This window comes from Littorina saxatilis, linkage group LG10, assembly GCF_037325665.1.
Source record: "Littorina saxatilis isolate snail1 linkage group LG10, US_GU_Lsax_2.0, whole genome shotgun sequence".
In the NCBI taxonomy this organism is placed as follows: domain Eukaryota; kingdom Metazoa; phylum Mollusca; class Gastropoda; order Littorinimorpha; family Littorinidae; genus Littorina; species Littorina saxatilis.
The window spans coordinates 37,804,597-37,822,804 of record NC_090254.1 but is presented as its reverse complement, the minus strand read 5'-3'; the positions used below and the strand labels follow the sequence as shown (position 1 = coordinate 37,822,804).

Here is an 18,208-nt window from a genome sequence, read left to right as displayed (position 1 = left end):
CCTCGGTGTCCGAACACCCCCGTGTGTACACGCAAGCACAAGACCAAGTGCGCATGAAAAAGATCCTGTAATCCATGTCAGAGTTCGGTGGGTTATAGAAACACGAAAATACCCAGCATGCTTCCTCCGAAAGCGGCGTATGGCTGCCTAAATGGCGGGGTAAAAACGGTCATACACGTAAAAGCCGTGGGAGTTTCAGCCCATGAACGAACAAACAAACAAACAAACAGTTGACAACAAACCATACAGTGGAACCCCCTTTTTAAGACCTGATTTTCTCAGATTTTTTGAGGTCTTAAAAGGTGAGTTCCACTGTACTCGACAATGCTGAGAGAGCAAAAAGAAAAATGGAAGGAACAACAACAATATTTTGAATAATCAAAAAAAAAAATTCTTAACTATGCTACTGCCTTTCTTTTTTCAAAAATGACAACTAAAGATATACTCTTACCAAGGCTATTCAATCTTTCATGGCATGGCTCCTCGTGGTCGGCTGGGCGTTAAGCAAACAAACAAACAAATCTTTCATGGTATAGATAGAAATATATGTACAGAACCTGTTACAGAAATACCTTTCATTGTGACTAAAATCTTCATTTAATTCTTCAGCTCTGTTGTTATGTTGTGCCAGTCCTGGAATAAAACGTTTAATGTTAGTGGAATTTCGTGTCTTCAAGTTTTTACATTCAGCCAAGTAATCACTGGTCACAAAGATGTGTATATGTACGTTGTGTGTGTGTGTGTGCTCGCGCACGCGCGTGTGTGTGTGTGTGTGCACATGTGTCACTGTGTGTGTGTGTGTGTGTGTGTGTGTGTGTGTGTGCGTGCGTATGTGTGTTTTGGGAAGGTGAGAGCGAATCGGTGTGTCAGTGCTCGACTGTCATCGCTTTGCAGCTGGTGTGTCTGGATTCCGTTCTTGACTAAATGGTTGATCACGCTTCTTGTTTCTTTCTCTGTAATTCTTCAGTTGGACCCAAGCTGTATGGAAGCTTTACCCCAAGACTTGCAAGATGAAATCCGAGCTGCCTACACCAGGCAGCAACCATCCCCACCTCGCCAACAACAGCAACATCAACAACCCAGAATACAGATCCCGTTCCCATCTCCACCAAAGGTCCAGACCGTGGGGTCAAGCAGGTCAAGAGGTCGAGGTCGCGGCAGAGGTCGAGGTCGTGGAAGGGGCAGAGGTCGAGGTCGAGGGAGTCCAGTTTTCAAAGTACCACAGGGCAGACCGATGACAACCAAGAAGAAGGATTTCACTCCACGACAGCTTGACTTTGTTGTGCAGGCAGATGTGAGTGAAATATCCCTGATCACAAAACGCATTAACTTTGCGTGTTTGTCTTATGTGCATTTAAAGCGCCATGAGACTGCCATTTGGCGGTGAACAGCACTATAACAGAATGTTTTATTATTATTATTTATTATTATTATTGAAATGAGATCCACTCGCTTCAAATATTGGCACTCCAAGTCTTCTTCATCTTCTTCTTTTTCCCTTATTACTATTTCTGTTCTCTCGTGCCCTTTTTACCCACCTTCTTTATTACCAACCCCTTCACCGGCACGGTTGGCCTAGTGGTAAGGCGTCCGCCCCGTGATCGGGAGGTAGTGGGTTCGAACCCCGGCCGGGTCATACCAAAGACTTTAAAATTGGCAATCTAATGGCTGCTCCGCCTGGCGTCTGGCCTTATGGGGTTAGCGCTAGGACTGGTTGGTCCGGTGTCAGAATAATGTGACTGGGTAAGACATGAAGCCTGTGCTGCGACTTCTGTCTTGTGTGTGGCGCACGTTATATGTCAAAGCAGCACCGCCCTGATATGGCCCTTCGTGGTCGGCTGGGCGTTAAGCAAACAAACAAACAAACCAACCCCTTCCCGTTTCTGTTGGTTTGTGTACCAGGTTTTTCTGTCTTTATCGTTTCCTGAAAGGAGTTAATGTATTTAGCCCACCATCATGTTAACCTTTGTATTGTACTTACTATGATTGCTTAAAATAAGCATTAAATGCTTGAGTTAGTAATCGTAAAATCCATGCATTGTTTTTTGTCATGATAAAAATTGAATAAAGTTTTGTTTAAAAAGCTGAACAAGTTTCAAGGTCACAGCAAAGTCATGTTGGGATTAAAGTTATGAAAAGTTATCAATTTCTTGAAATTTTGAAAGCAAGAGCTTCGAAATCCCACACACTTCTAGGATTCAATATCCTCCAGACATGAACCAAATATACTGGACCCAAAGTCAAATGTCAAAATCTCATTGGGGTCATGTTTGGGTACTAAAACAATGGAAAATTATCATTTCATTTAACTTGTGTAGCATGGTCATATTTCCAAGTCACAGAAGGGTTGAATTTGGGTCAACAACGGGCGCAGTGGCGTGGTGGTAAGACGTCGGCCTCCTAATCGGGAGGTCGTGAGTTCAAATCCCGGTCGCTGCCGCCTGGTGGATTAAGAGTGGAGATTTTTCCGATCTCCCAGGCCAACTTATGTGCAGACCTGCTAGTGACTTAACCCCCTTCGTGTGTACACGCAAGCACAAGACCAAATGCGCACGGAAAAGATCCTGTAATCCATGTCAGAGTTCGGTGGGTTATGGAAACATGAAAATATCCAGCATGCCTACTCAACGAAAGCAGAGTGAAGCTGACTATGCTCTCAGAGTATAGTTTCGGGAACCCAAATGGGCAAACGAGCTCACACGTAACCAGAACATTCTGGAACGCTGAAGAAGAAGAAGAAGAAGGGTCAACAAGTATAAAATTGTCACTTTCTTCAGTGTCTAACGAGCTGGAGCAGCAGATAAATAAATCCCTCTGTGCGCGATATAAATTGCATAAAATAAAAATTTTAAAATTTTAAAAATAAATCCCTGCGCTTAGAACTGTACCCACGGAATACGTGTGATATAAGCCTCATATTGATTGATTGATAGTTTCTGATTCACATGCCAAAGGTGACAGTCTTATAAGCGTTTGCTTTTCTTGGTAAGATCTGATTTTCTCAGATTTTCGGAGGTCTTAAAAGGGAGGTTCCACTGTAGCACAATACTTGCATACATTCATTGATTAATTGATTGATTAATCAACGTATTTGTTAAAGGTGGTCGTCTACATTTTTGCTTTTTTTCAATAATCTTATGGTTAGATTTCGCTAAAAAGTTATGTCAGATGATGAATGAACCATGGGGAAAAAAGTTATAGAAAAGAAAATATAGGCCCCCTATGTAAAAAAAAGATTTTATTTTTGGGTAGCGTGACTCACGCTTCCAATATTTTGTTTTCTGTTTGCTGAGAACATGTGCTTTGCCTAAAAATACTGACCAATCAAATTCATGTCACTATGCTTATAGCCACGCCCAAACAAGTGCAGCAACAGTTTGACACTGGAGCGCTGTCCACGCTTTTTTTTAAACGCACGAAATGCACGGGATTTGAGAGGAGTTTTGCGCTTGGCATTTTCCAAATAAGGATATCCTACTATGAGTACTACGCTGGAATACTACAATGAATTTTCAAACGACTACACTGGCTTCGTCTTTCCTGATCGAAAGGGGGTGTATTGTTGATATTTGTAGATAATAGAATCTGCATTTTAATGGTCAAATAACGATTTCGGTATAAAAATGTAGACAAGGACCTTTAAGATGTTTATTTAACTATCAGTTTAATTTTTGTTTGTTTGGTGTGTTTTTTTCCTCTAGGCGACACATCCTGCTTCCATGCATGAGGAATCCACAGCAGAATCAGCAGCAACAGAAAAACCACCATCAACATCAACATCATCATCAGACAGCAGAGAGGCAGGCGGTAGTGAAGCCATCAACCTTTGCGGTGCGGTCACGCTGTCTGAGGTTCGAGCCCTGCTCTCCGAGTGGCTGGATTCTACCACAGGTTGGTTGATTGTGTCTGTCTGTCTGTCTGTGCATCCTTATTGTGCGTGTGTGTATGCATGCGTGTGATTATGTGTGCGTGTGTGCATCTGTGTGGGTGTGTGTGTGTGTGTGTGTGGTTCTGTCAGTCTATCTGTGTGTGTGTGTGTTTCTCTGTCTGTCTATCTGTGTGTGTGTGCGTGTGTGTGTTTCTCTGTCTGTCTGTCTATCTGTGTGTGTGTGTGTGTGTGTGTTTCTCTGTCTGTCTGTCTGTCTATGTGTGTGTGTGCGCGTGTTTCTCTGTCTGTCTGTCTATCTGTGTGTGTGTGCGTGTGTGTGTGTTTATCTGTCTGTCTGTCTATCTGTGTGTGTGTGCATGTGTGTGTTTCTCTGTCTGTCTGTCTATCTGTGTGTGTGTGCGTGTGTGTGTTTCTCTGTCTGTCTGTCTATCTGTGTGTGTGTGCGTGTGTGTGTTTCTCTGTCTGTCTGTCTATCTGTGTATATGTGCGTGCTTTCCTGCATGCACTTGTGCGTGTGTGTGTGTGCCTTTTTGGTATCTACTACCCAATTGCTTGCATTTTTCATCATCACTCCCTGGCTTTAAAAAAAAACCTGTTACCATGACATTGCTGAGGGCTATATCCTTGTATTTGTGTGACAATCCAGACCCCCAGGACCAGGATGTGGATGTGATGGTGAACTACCTGGGGCAGCTGGTGCTCGACAGCAACCTGGAGCAGGTTGACCTCGTCCTCAGGTTTCTCCACAGGTTGGTGCCACTGCCGTTTTCTCTCTCTTTCTTCTTATCCACTCATCATCTTCATCATCATAATTATCTCATCATCATGATTATCGTCATTATCATCATCATTGTTATCATTATCATCACATGTTTAATTTTTCCTACCTCTTTTTGTTGTTAACTGTTTAATTTTTTTATTTATCATTGTGCGTCCCAAGGACAGATTGTAAGAAAAGGCATAGCCATCTTAATTGATCCTTGTAAAATAAAGTTCAATTCAATTCTGTCTCTTTCTGGTTGGCTCTGCATGTGTGTGTCGGTTTTTTTCTTTTCTCTCTATCCATCTCGCTTTCTTTCGCTCTGTCTGTCGCTGTCTCTCTGGCTGTTTTTCTCTCAATCTCTCTCTCTCTTTCACTCTCTCTGTCTCTGCCTCTCTCTTTCTCTCTCTCTCTCTCTCTCTCTCTCTCTCTCTCTCTCTCTCTCTCTCTCTCTCTCTCTCTCTCTCTCTCTCTCTAGGGCGCGAGATATCTCTAGGGTGTGAGATATTTCTCTACTACATAATTTGTTACAATGTATAAATTGAAAATGCTGGGAAAGAAGGTCTTAAAAAGTTTCTCTCTCTCTCTCTCTCTCTCTCTCTCTCTCTCTCTCTCAGTCTCTCTCTCTCTCTCAGTCTCTCTCAGTCTCTCTCTCTCTCTCTCCCTCTCTCTCACTCCCTCTCTCTCTGTCTCTGTCTCTCTCTCTCTCTCTCTCTCTCTCTAGGGTGCGAGATATCTCTCTACTACATAATTTATTACAATGTATAAATTGAAAATGCCGGGACAGAAGGTCTTAAAAAGTCTCTCTCTCTCTCTCTCTCTCTCTCTCTCTCTCTCTCTCTCTCTCTCTCTCTCTCTCTCTCTCTCTCTCTCTCTCTCTCTCTCTCTCTCTCTCTCTCTCTCTCTCTCTCTCTCTCTCTCTCTAGGGTGCGAGATATCTCTAGGGTGCATGATATCTCTCTACTACATAATTTCTTACAATGTTTTAATTGAAAATGCCGGGAAAGAAGGTCTTAAAAAGTCTCTCTCTCTCTCTCTCTCTCTCTCTCTCTCTCTCTCTCTCTCTCTCTCTCTCTCTCTCTCTCTCTCTCTCTCTCTCTCTCTCTCTCTCTCTCTCTAGGGTGCGAGATATCTCTAGGGTGCGAGATATCTCTCTACTACATAATTTATTACAATGTATAAATTGAAAATGCCGGGAAAGAAGGTCTTAAAAAGTCTCTCTCTCTCTCTCTCTCTCCTCTCTCTCTCTCTCTCTCTCTCTCTCTCTCTCTCTCTCTCTCTCTCTCTCTCTCTCTCTCTCTAGGGCGCGAGATATCTCTAGGGTGCGAGATATCTCGCTACTACATAATTTATTACAATGTATAAATGTAAAATGCCGGGAAAGAAGGTCATAAAAAGTCTCTCTCTCTCTCTCTTTCTCTCTCTCTCTCTCTCTCTCTCTCTCTCTCTCTCTCTCTCTCTCTCTCTCTCTCTCTCTCTCTAGGGTGCGAGATATCTCTAGGGTGCGAGATATCTCTCTACTACACAATTTATTACAATGTATAAATGTAAAATGCCGGGAAAGAAGGTCCTAAAAAGGAAGGACTCAAAAGAGAGGTAGCGCTGTATTGTTTTTCTGTTTCAGGAAAATAGTCCAGCAGCCCCGGCCATCTTGGAAGGGCAGTCTAGCCAGCATTATGAGACATACTCAGGACTTGGTCAAATCAGCGTATGGCAGCACTTTAAAAACGGCTTCACTTTACTGTTGAATGATTTCTCAGCACGTGTGAAAGAACCGTCTTGGCATCCACTCAGAAGAAGATGTCATCAAACGCCTTACAAGAGCACAACACCAGTATCATCTTCAGGGTCCGGACCGGTCATTGCCGGCTCCTACTAGCCCACCTCTACAGAATGAAAATTTCCCACACAGACGAATGCCCGTGTGGAACAGGCACGCAGACTCCGGAACATGTCCTCCAGACATGCCCAACCTGCGGACCTGAGAAGCGAATTCTGACCAGGGACGGTGGACCTGAAGGAGAAACTGTGTGGCCCAGCTTTAGTCCCTGCGGTGAACTGCAGACTTCATCACATCAACTTCTTCTTCTTTTGCGTTCATGGGCTGAAACTCCCACACACACTCCTGATTTTTGGGCAAGTGGGATTTTACGTGTATTACCATATTTACCCCGCCATTTAGGCACCCATAGCCGCTTTCGTTGGAATCACATCAACAACCTTGACAGTCTGGCATGGCAACGAGAACACAGAAGAAGAAGAAGAAGAAGAATGTTTTTTACCTGAAACTGCTCATCAAAGTTTGCGGAGCGGAGAACTAAGACTGCACCTGCTTGGCCGTGTTGTTTACTGGGAAAAGATCCTCTGAAGATGGAGTACGACTGCCTATGTGGCGCTGTGATTAAAAACGTTGTATGTGTTATCTTCCTATTTAGATGACAGCATCGCCTTCTCTGTCTTTAGTGGATGTGTTTGTGTCAAGCATCGGTAAGCTTGATCAACAACTTAACAAAAACTATCTGTGAAAAGAAGAAATTGAAACTTTTACTGCAGACTATAGTCGCTACAAAGCAGGAAAAAACCCTGCTTTTTTGTTGGGAAAAAGAAAGTAATAAAACTGTCACTTAAGAAAACAATCTCTGCATAGAACAGATGTGGGATTTCTATGTACAGTATGTACATTAGCAATTTTCTGTCATTTCAAAGCCCTGACTGAAGGAATTTTGTCTTGTGTTTTAGTCAGTACTATTAAGCGGATGTAAACCACAATTTTCCTCACTGTTACTGTTACTATTTTCAGTAAAATTGGAGATTTCAGAATCCCATGTCTGGTGGTAGATTGTATCAGACTAGAGAGGAGCTAGATGAACTCAGAATATAACTAGTACACGCACTTCTCGGGAGAGTTCTATTAATCCACCATTCTCTTTACAATGTACAGATTTGACCTTTATAGTTGAACGTTTTTAAAGGTTTGGACTTTTCTGTGATAATGAATGATCTGCATGTGAATAATTGTTAGAGTATGTCCTGGTCAGTGCTAGATATTAGCACTTCCGTTTGTGTGTGTGAGTGTGCGCATCTGTATGTGCGTGTGTGTATGTGTGTGTGTGTGTGTGTGTGTGTGTGTGTGTGTGTGTATGTCCTGGTCAGTGCTAGATATTTGCACTTCTGTTTGTGTGTTAGTGTGCGTATCTGTGTGTGTATGTGTATTGATGTGTTCTACAGAGAAAGAGTATTGGTGAGTCATGTTTCGTTGCTGAACATGAATTTCGATTAAGTGCTATGTTTGCTTTTCACACATTTAGTCATATTCATCTAAGTTATTCTTGGTCAGAAACTTTCTACCAGATGTGCTGGTAACTATGGGTACATGTATCAGTGCAGCCACTACGTTTAGAATAGATAAGAAATTAAAAAGTCTATTGCTTTTTTTTCTTTTTCTTCAATCAATGTTTGTCTGTGTGTTTGTGTGATCACTGGTTTTGAAGTATTACAACGGTACCTTCCATGAAAGGACACCCTTTGGATCTTTAGTAAAGGAAAATAGACAAAGTGTCCTTCCTTGGGAGGTGTCCTCTCATTGGAGGGGCCTTACATCGAAGGTAGCACAGTACTGCACAGTACAGGGTTCCACCGTTCCAGCATACATGCCAATGCTTACCGTCACAGGTATAAATTCAAACTTTTATATGGAACAAGAACATCCTTTAACTTTCACCTGATCACTCTTTGGACTACACAGTCCGGATGATGTTTGTTTGTTTGTTTGTTTGTTTGCTTAACGCCCAGCTGACCACTGACAAAGGGCCATATCAGGGCGGTGCTGCTTTAACATATAACGTGCACCACACACAAGACAGAAGTCGCAGCACATGCAGGCTTCATGTCTCACCCAGTCACATTATTCTGACACCGCGGGACCAACCAGTCCTAGCACTAACCCCATAATGCCAGACGCCAGGCTGAGCAGCCACTAGATTGCCAATTTTAAAGTCTTAGGTATGACCCGGCCGGGGTTCGAACGTACGACCTCCCGCTCACTGGGCGGACGCCTTACCACTAGGCCAACTGATGTGGGTCGTGTACAACCCATACTTTCTAAAGAAGGATTCAACGTATAAATGCAATGCAATACCGAAGTCCGGCCTTCGTCGAAGATTGCTTGGCCAAAATTTCAATCAATTTGATTGAAAAATGAGGGTGTGACAGTGCCGCCTCAACTTTTACAAAAAGCCGGATATGACGTCATCAAAGACATTTATCGAAAAAAAGAAAGAAACGTCCGGGGATATCATTCCCAGGAACTCTCATGTCAAATTTCATAAAGATCGGTCCAGTAGTTTAGTCTGAATCGCTCTACACACACACACGCACAGACAGACAGACACACACACACACACACACACACATACACCACGACCCTCGTCTCGATTCACCCTCTACGTTAAAACATTTAGTCAAAACTTGACTAAATGTAAAAAGTGGTCCATATTAGGAGCCCTTCCCCTACTGTAGATTTGTTCGCGACCATATTTTCGAGTTGTGCATTGTTAAATTACGAGGGGAAAAAACGTACGTTTGAATGCAAATTCGCAAAGATATTTGGATCGTTTGCTCCGGGACTGCCAAAACAAAAAATTCTGGCTCAAAATGCGAAAACAGGCTGGTAGTGTCAGTTATTATATGGGTTTGGAAGAACTGCTCATAATTTACATAGTACCCCGGTCCTGTTCTTTTCTTCGTCACACCATAGATATCAATGGTCACACCCCCTGTTGACCGTTATTTCTGGCGACGCAGCAGTATGTGTTTGGGGGAAAGAAAGTCTCAAGGTCATGTCATAATCTCTCGCCTTTCAAAATGACGTCATTTACGTGTACTTGATATGACGTTCGCTTAAATCTTGATCTGCCGAACAGAGTGTACAGTCAATACAGGCTGGAAGCATTTTTTCCTTTCAAGGAATTTCTGCTTTTTAAGCAAATTTTCATCGCCAAACACCATAAGCTATATATTTTTTGAATCAGCAATTGATAAAGAAGAGAGAAATGATAATTTTGTGTGTCTTCTTCCAGCAATAAAGAAAGTCGCTATATAACGGGTTTCTTCATTTTAAGCCCATTTTTTAATCTAACCCTATATCTTTTTGGACACAGAAGGCAATACAGAATACAATGATGTCACCTTTGTGATTCAAATATCGACTTTTAAGAAATCGGCTAAATTTGAGGTAACATTTCATAAACAAATCTTTAAGATACCATGCTGAAATGCAATCCCATAGTCCGCACCAAGTCAAAGATCATGTAACAAAAATCTTAAACAAATCAATGAAAAACTAGCCGTGAGAGTGCCGCCTCAACTTTTAACTTTTGCAAACGGTCAAATATGACGTCATCAAATAGCCCTATCCTAAATCGGCGAAATATGCTTCAAGCAAATGCTATCAAAAATGTCTGTACCAATTTTCATAACAATCCGTTTAGTAGTTTTTGAGAAAAGCTTTTCACAGACAGACAGACAGACACTCACACATACACACACACACTGCACACACACACACACACACACACACACACACACACACACACACACACACACACACAGACACATGTCCCCACTGGCACACACATAAGGGAAGGGCTCCTAATATGGACCACCCCCTTCCATGGAAATAACAAGGCGAGAGCAATCATAAATGATTGCAAGCAATAGAGTTACTCTCCCTTGCTGACTTGCAGAGGTTAAATATATCCGGGAAAGCACGGAAGCCCAAACGGTGAGTCCTTTTCCCTTTTGATAGCTTACACTCTAAATCTGACCCTCGAAACTCATCAGTGTTTTTGCACATAAATAGCTTACAAGATAAACCACACCTTCTATCGGACACCTCAGGGTGTCTGCATTGTATGTTGCGAGTGTTGGCTTTCTGTAATCCTGGAGAACCAAATACTGAAGGATGCATGGACGCCTATTATGGACCGCCTGTGGGCGCGTAATATGGACCGGTCCATATTAGGGGACCAAAGGTCCATATTAGGCGCCGTAAACTTTACAAAGTGATTGCAGATGAATCAAAACATCACAAAAGAATAGAACAATTCTAAACAGCTTGGCATGACGTCATTAAGTTCCTGATCTTACCAAGAAGAAACTTACCAACATCTTTATTTATGAGTTGTGTGTGTGTGTGTGTGTGTGTGTGTGTGTGTGTGTGTGTGTGTGTGTGTGTGTGTGTGTGTGTGTGTGTGTGTGTGTGTGTCTGTGTGTGTGTGTGTGTGCTATACCTATCCCGTGTCTCTATTTTTTCAGTGGCCAATGGACTCACGAAGTGCTAAGCACGGCATTGGACGCCTACTACTATGGCCTAGGGCTGAACGTGTGTTCAAGGGAATATAACATTCCGAAAGCAACCTTGAAGCGTCATATAACGAACAAGAACAAGTACGCAAATGGAAAGACAAAACTTCTCGGCAGACACCAGCTGTTGCCAGAAGAAATTGAGGCTCAGCTGGTGAAGCACATTCTCTCTCTGTGTAATTTTTTTTCGGGATTACTAGGCGGGCACTGATGGCTCTCGCGTTTGAGATCGCGGATATGAACGGGATGTCGGCACACATTTAACGAAGAGAAAAAGATGGCTGGAAAGAAATGGTATCAGACGTTCATGCGAAGGCACCCTGAGATCAGTTTGAGGCAGCCGGAGCCAACGTCATTGGCTCGAGCCCAAGCATTCAACAAAGAAGCTGTTTATCGCTACCTTGACCTGCTTGAGAAGATCATCGATGAAAACGGACTGGTAGGTTCACACATCTACAATATGGATGAAACTGGCGTCAGCACTGTCCAGAAGAAGTGCCAGAAGGTGTTTGGCCAGAAGGGAACACATCAAATAGGCTCTCTTTCGAGCGGGGAACGTGGCACAAACACAACGGTTGTATGCTGTGCGTCGGCCAATGGCAACTACGTACTATACCACCCACGGGGATATTCAAACGGAAGCGTATGCCCCCAGAACTAGCGGATGGAGCGCCACTTGGTTCCATTGCCACAAGCAATGAGAGTGGGTGGATGGACACTGACACCTTTTGCGACTGACTTGAACATTTCATCCGACATGTAAAGCCGACAGTGGATGAGAAAGCTCTGAACTCATTCTGAGTTCGTGTGCGTTGTCAGCTGACCTACGCTGGCTTGCCATGTCTCGCGAAGGGCTTAAAGGCACAGTAAGCCTCCCGTAAACCATCACAGAGCTCCCCGAGCGTCTAAATACAGTACAAGCATACTTCCATTTGAACGCTCACCGAACGGGAACATCCTGGCTGCTTTCTGTCGAGCGTGAGACATTTTCCAAGAATTTATTTTCGTGGACTTGGTCCTCTACAACAATGGCGCCTCGTTTTGGTGCTAGACCTAACTTTTAAAATCTAAATAATAAATTGACAGCTTGTTACACAAACATTCTTTAATCATAAAAGAATTCGTTTTTCATCAAGACAAGATCAGAACAATTCGAAGTTGTGAAAGTTTAAAAAAAGAAAAGCCCGGAAGCAGGGTCACGCAAGAGTCGTGGCGGCAGACGACGGTTTTATCAGTGCAAATCGCCGTTCCTCTCAACAGTCAAAAGCCATCGCTAGAGTTCTTGTGAACCACAGCCGTTGTTTCGTGCATAAAAAACGTGCTTTTGTAGATAAGCTCACGTCGAGTCGCATTCAAATGACTAACTATGACGACTGCATTGTGAAAAGGGAAAACTGGATCACACGGGTTCACGATGGCTCAGGGGTAAGATAAACCACGCAAAAATAAATTCTTTGAAAATTGTTCGCTCTTTACGGAGGGCACCTAGGATGTTCTCAATTGGTGAGTGTTTAAATGAAAGGGTGTTTGTACTGTGTGTAAAAGCCTGACCGTATCTGTGATGGTTTACGGGAGGCTTACTCTGCCTTTAACGATTTTGATTTTTTAACTGCCGCGTTCGCCTATAAGAAGTGTTCTATTCTATATTTATTTCTGCTTGTCTGCCATGGAGTTGTCCAGGAATGACAGCAGATTGATATTAACAATGCTGAATCCACTTCCTTTTTACCCGATCTTTACCCCCCCCCCCCCCCCCCCCCCCCGACCAGTCCACGGCAGTAAATCTAAACTTTATCTCGCATCAATCTCTCGGCGCTGCTCAGTGCAGGATGTGCCTGGTTTCCTAACCTGCACCGGTGTCATGTTTTGTTTGGCTTCAGGATACATGGGATAGGTTTACCTTCACAGCCTTTCCTATGAAGGAGGGCTTATCCGGTGGCCAATGTTTACCAAAGTGATAATCACTAAGTGCAGCTTTGCATTATACGTTCGGGATTACAACGCAACTCATCGTGCAAACTCGACAGACCATTCCCAGGTTGTGTTAACCTCACCACCTCCCACCCCCCATATTATTTTTTCTTTAATAATTAGCAATGACCTTCTGACACTTATTTGATTCACATTAAATCATCAAGGCACGGTACCATTTTTATCTTCCTCCTGGCCCCCCGTTACCCCCCCCCCCCCCTGTTATACACCCCCACCCCCCCTATACACCAACCCCCCCCCCCCCCCCCCTGTTATACATGTACACCCCCGCCCCATATACACCACCCCCCCTACCACCCGTCGTTTCTTTAATAATAATAATAACGGGTATTTTATATAGCGCCTTATCCGAAGTTCAAAGCGCTTTATACCGTGTTAACACTTTTTGCCGAATTTAACTTCGAAAGTAATGAACATAAATTGTCCATGTCGACTTTTTCAATTTGTTTCACGATATGTATCTGTTTTGTTCCTGTTGACGATGTATTTATGTGTCGATAAAATAGTTTTACAGTTTTATGATTATTTCGCGAGGGCATTTGCTCATTTATCAACATACACAATTTCGACATTAGAGATGAGGTTTAAAGTTGTTGTTGTTTCTACTTCACACATACGAAGTATTAATTCTTTTGTCGTGAAATAAATATGAATTTCACTGCAATATGAGGCGATCTGTCCCTGTCAATTTTGATGAATCCGCTTCGTTTCTGTTCTTCGTGACTGTTATGTTGTATTTTGATTCTTCTTCTTGTTGAACTGAATGAAATTGTTCAGGTTTACGTTTGAATAAACTTTAAGGCGTAAGGGTCACCCAGATTGTCGGACCAAAACTGTTATTTTTTTATTCAGTCACTTGCAATCAATGAATTGGCTTGATGTTTGGTAGTTTTCTTCAAAAATCATTATATTTTCAGAAAACATCAAGTTTGAATGTCTAAATTAAATAGAACAACTGAAAGAATTATTTAGTTCATAACAAAATGGGCAAAATAAACCTGCAAAAATGCTAATTTTAGCATTTTTCATTGCACTCTTGGAAAAAAAGTATGTGTCCAATTGAAAAATAAATTGGCACACATATTTAAAGCATCATTACCTACATTATGTTCTAAAAGCTTTCTGTTTTGTTGGAAATTTTGCTTTTAGTAGCATTAGAAAAGAATACTATAATTCTATATATTATTATGATATATCACACAATCAAACAAATTATATTTTTTTGATTATCAGCTTTATTTTAGAACATAATATAGCCCGTCAAGTGAACCTTTGATGTGCAAAGTTTCAATGGAATAGGTGAATATTTAAACAAGTTGATCATGCAGACAGTGTAGCTGCCTGTGATTTCGCGCGAACTTTCACCACATAAAACAGCAAAAAGTTTAACATCTATCAGTCTATGTCCTTTATGGGGGGGTCATCAAGAGATTAGAATCAAAACTATCTTCACTTGAGCTACTGTCTGATTCATCATCTGTGTCAGACTGTTCTGAGCAGTTTTTGGAATCAAATTCATCATCAGAACCGATAATTTCATTCAACAGAGGCCTTGATTAAAGGGATTTTTAATTCCCACCAACCTACTTTGACCACTTATTGCAAGAAAACTATGTATGCTAGAGACAAAATGTAAACTGCACATGAAAATAGAGATATTGTTCTAGCTTTTGGCAACATCATAATTTAGTATATCTGAAAAACGTTTTTTTTTTCTCCAAATTCTGGGTGACCCTTACGCCTTAAAGTGACATACTTGGTTGTAGCGTGTTATTTTGAATGTTTGTGGAGTATTTGAAAGTGGTCCATATTAGGAGCCTTACAGGTTCATATTAGGAGCCCATGCTCCTAATATGGACCACTAGCAACTTTTTCTTTGTTTAATTTTTGCTGAGTTTCTAGCACAACTTGCTAGCTGGAATTCAACTTTAGGGTACCCTGGACAAAGAAAAACCACCATGCAAAATATTATACTTGTTGGTGATAAAACAAGCTGGTTATTAGCTATAATAAAAAGGTGGTCCATATTAGGAGCCCTTCCCCTACTTTGCGAATTTGCGTTCAAACGTGTTTTTCCCATAATATAACGATGCACAGGTCGAAAATATGGCCAAGAACAAATCTATGGTACTTCGAAGAAAGAATGGACGGGGATGTAGCTCAGTCGGTAGCGCGCTGGATTTGTATCCAGTTGGCCGCTGTCAGCGTGAGTTCGTCTCCACGTTCGGCGAGAGATTTATTTCTCAGAGTCAACTTTGTGTGCACACTCTCCTCGGTGTCCGAACACCCCCGTGTGTACACGCAAGCACAAGACCAAGTGCGCACGAAAAAAGATCCTGTAATCCATGTCAGAGTTCGGTGGGTTATAGAAACACGAAAATACCCAGCATGCTTCCTCCGAAAACGGCGTATGGCTGCCTAAATGGCGGGGTAAAAAACGGTCATACACGTAAAATTCCACTCGTGCAAAAAACACGAGTGTACGTGGGAGTTTCAGCCCACGAACGCAGAAGAAGAAGAAGAAGAAGAAAGAATAATAACAAAATTCGTGTCCAATACTACTTGCAATTTACCGTGTGCGCTGTAAAATCTCCCTACCTTCAAAGCAGACGAAAAGCAGACATCTTCATTTACTTCCAAGGGAGAAATCGTTGGTCATAAAGTCTTGCAGGACCCAAACATACTTATGCACGCTTTCTTTTCTTTTCATATATTCAGTTGCTTCGCAAAAACGAAGTGTCATTGGTTTTCTCAACTTGTAAAGTCAGTCAAAACGACCGCAGAACACAGAACTGGGAAATGACACTGATTAAAATACGAAAGATCTCCGATGACGAAAGTATAAATGACGTCATGTGGTCTAGCGGGGGTTCTATTTGCAACGAAAACACATAAACCTTTCAAACACTTGTTACATTTTATGTTATGCCCCAAAAGGCAAGTTAAGAATAAAATAAGGGTTTTTAGAAACATGGCCATTACAAAAATGCCATTGTTTTTCAGAAATAAGGCTTTAAACCTGCATGGCGCCTTCATGCAGACGAAATTGGAACAAATGCTAGTCCGCAGCACAGGAATGAAATACAAAACTTCACCGAAAAAAATATTACGAGTTATTGAAATAAACATAATAATATATTCTGACTTGTTATGTTAATATAAAAAACGCTCGCGCTGGACCCGAGTACTCTTCAGACATTCACACACACACACACACACACACACACACACACACACACTCTCTCTCCCTCACTCCCTCCCTCTCTCTCTTTCTTTCTTACACACACAGACACACACACACACACACACACACACACACACACACGAGTACAGACTCATGCACGCGCACACACACACACACACACAAACGGTAACACTAACACATGTGCACAAAATGAACACACACACACACCGCGCGAGAGAAAAAGACTACAGGGAGGCATTGACGTCAAAGACTTTCGACCGTGACGTAATTACGTCACTATTCTTGGTTTACGGTACCATTCGGCGGCTTTGCTACGAGTATGCCATAGTCTTGGTTGGCCGAGACCTTGCACCGTTCTAGCACCGCAAATTCCTCCCATCGCCAAGTCGTTTTTTGACTCACATTGTTAGGTAGTCAAAAGCCTCTTTCCCGAGTTGTCCCAAAGCCGGTGTTATCCCGTTTTGCTAATGGTTCACAAATGATTTCTGGTGTAATTACGTACCGCATGTAATAAAAAACTGAATGAAACAAAAGTTTGAAGTCTTATCTTGGTTTCTGTGGTGATGGTTGTTTGTATTTGTTGAGCTAGAACAGATAACAACTCTCAAACCGAGGGCCCCGTGACCACCGGATGCCATTACGTCACGCTCTGTGGCATGTCAGGCCTGACAGTATGCTCACACAATCTCAGAGTGCTTCGCGTTGTTTCATCGGTTGACCTAGAAATGATAACCAATTAAAAGCTTTGTTTCTCAGCTTCATTTACATGTAACGGTAAACGGGATCGGACGTTGGCGAGAAAACGTGCAAAGCAAATGAAATATATGATATACATTTTTGGAAGTTTTGCGATTTACAATCGATTTCAAAAGGATATTATCAGAAAGAAGAAGTATTCGACTAATTAATGCGATATTTTTCTTGCCTAAACGTTATTTGTACGCCGAGCACTTTACGGGAGAAAAACGTAAACAAAGCCGTCTGTGCAACCCAGTCACCCTGAGCCGTGATGGCCGAAGCTTGTTCACGGCCCTGTCGAGCGACTGAAGACATCGCTGATTCTCGGCCTCGTCCATGCGAATCATGGAATCTCAAAGCTCTTGTTGGTGAGTACAGTTCTTAAGAATCCTGATTCAAATTGTTTTTATCAGTTATAAATAAAATCTGTGCGGATACATGCGAGTAATGCCGATCGCATGTGCAGAGATCGGTCGTCCATTGATGGTGTTCATGTGTGTAAAATGGTAGCTGTGGTTCTCAACAGATTTAATTAAATGTACGTTTCAAAGGAAGGATTGTTGAATGGGCAACTTTGACTGGGCTTTTATATTCATGGTTTCTGAAGGTTTTGTGGTTGTAGCACCTAAATATAAGTGGAAAATCATGGAAAAAGCGAGGTCACGTGACCCGTGGCAAAATCAGCGGTTTTGTGTCGTCTGCTCGATGTCGTTTCAAGGTGTGCTTTGCATGCTGCAACGTTCTCCGGTATTTCGGGTTACAGTTGAGAATTGCCTTTGGCTTCCTTATAAAGAAACGATACCATTACATCAGTTATCACTAACAAGAGGCGAAGCCTTCAAGGCTCCCGTAAGAAATCGACAAACAGTAACACAAACTCAATCACTCCGTCACACATACACACGCACACACACAGTAAGCATAGACACAGTGCAAGAGTGGGAGACGCTAGATCTAGATCTGTCTGTCTGTAGCCTACTCTGCCGTGTGCTGAAACCGAGTAAGTCCACTGACGCTACTTCCGAGAAAAACGACTTTTACTGTTTGATAAAATGTATCAAAAGTGATGATTATCTAGATCAAACCACCGAGATAATAAGATAAATAGCATTAATTTACGTTTAAAACCCGATTTTCATAATAATCTGATGGATGGTTTTGGTTTTGTTGGGCAAATTGTGGACTTACTTGGTTTTACCACTTTACCCCCCAATATCAGATCTAACAAAAAATGCGCAGATCTAAGCAAGCGGACTTATTT

The 18,208-nt window shown here is 42.2% G+C and overlaps 1 protein-coding gene across 1 annotated transcript in view; it reads left to right on the top strand.

Moving 5' to 3' along the window:
* Positions 1-8,369, top strand: part of LOC138978762 (DNA repair protein REV1-like) — a 37,766-nt gene extending 29,397 nt beyond the window's left edge. The window contains exons 16-19 of the mRNA XM_070351551.1: positions 968-1,294; positions 3,702-3,891; positions 4,536-4,638; positions 6,274-8,369. Of these exons, the coding sequence (XP_070207652.1) occupies positions 968-1,294; positions 3,702-3,891; positions 4,536-4,638; positions 6,274-6,397 (744 nt within the window). The 3' untranslated portion in view covers positions 6,398-8,369. The remainder of the gene's footprint in view (positions 1-967; positions 1,295-3,701; positions 3,892-4,535; positions 4,639-6,273) is intronic.
* Positions 8,370-18,208: the final 9,839 nt, after the last annotated feature.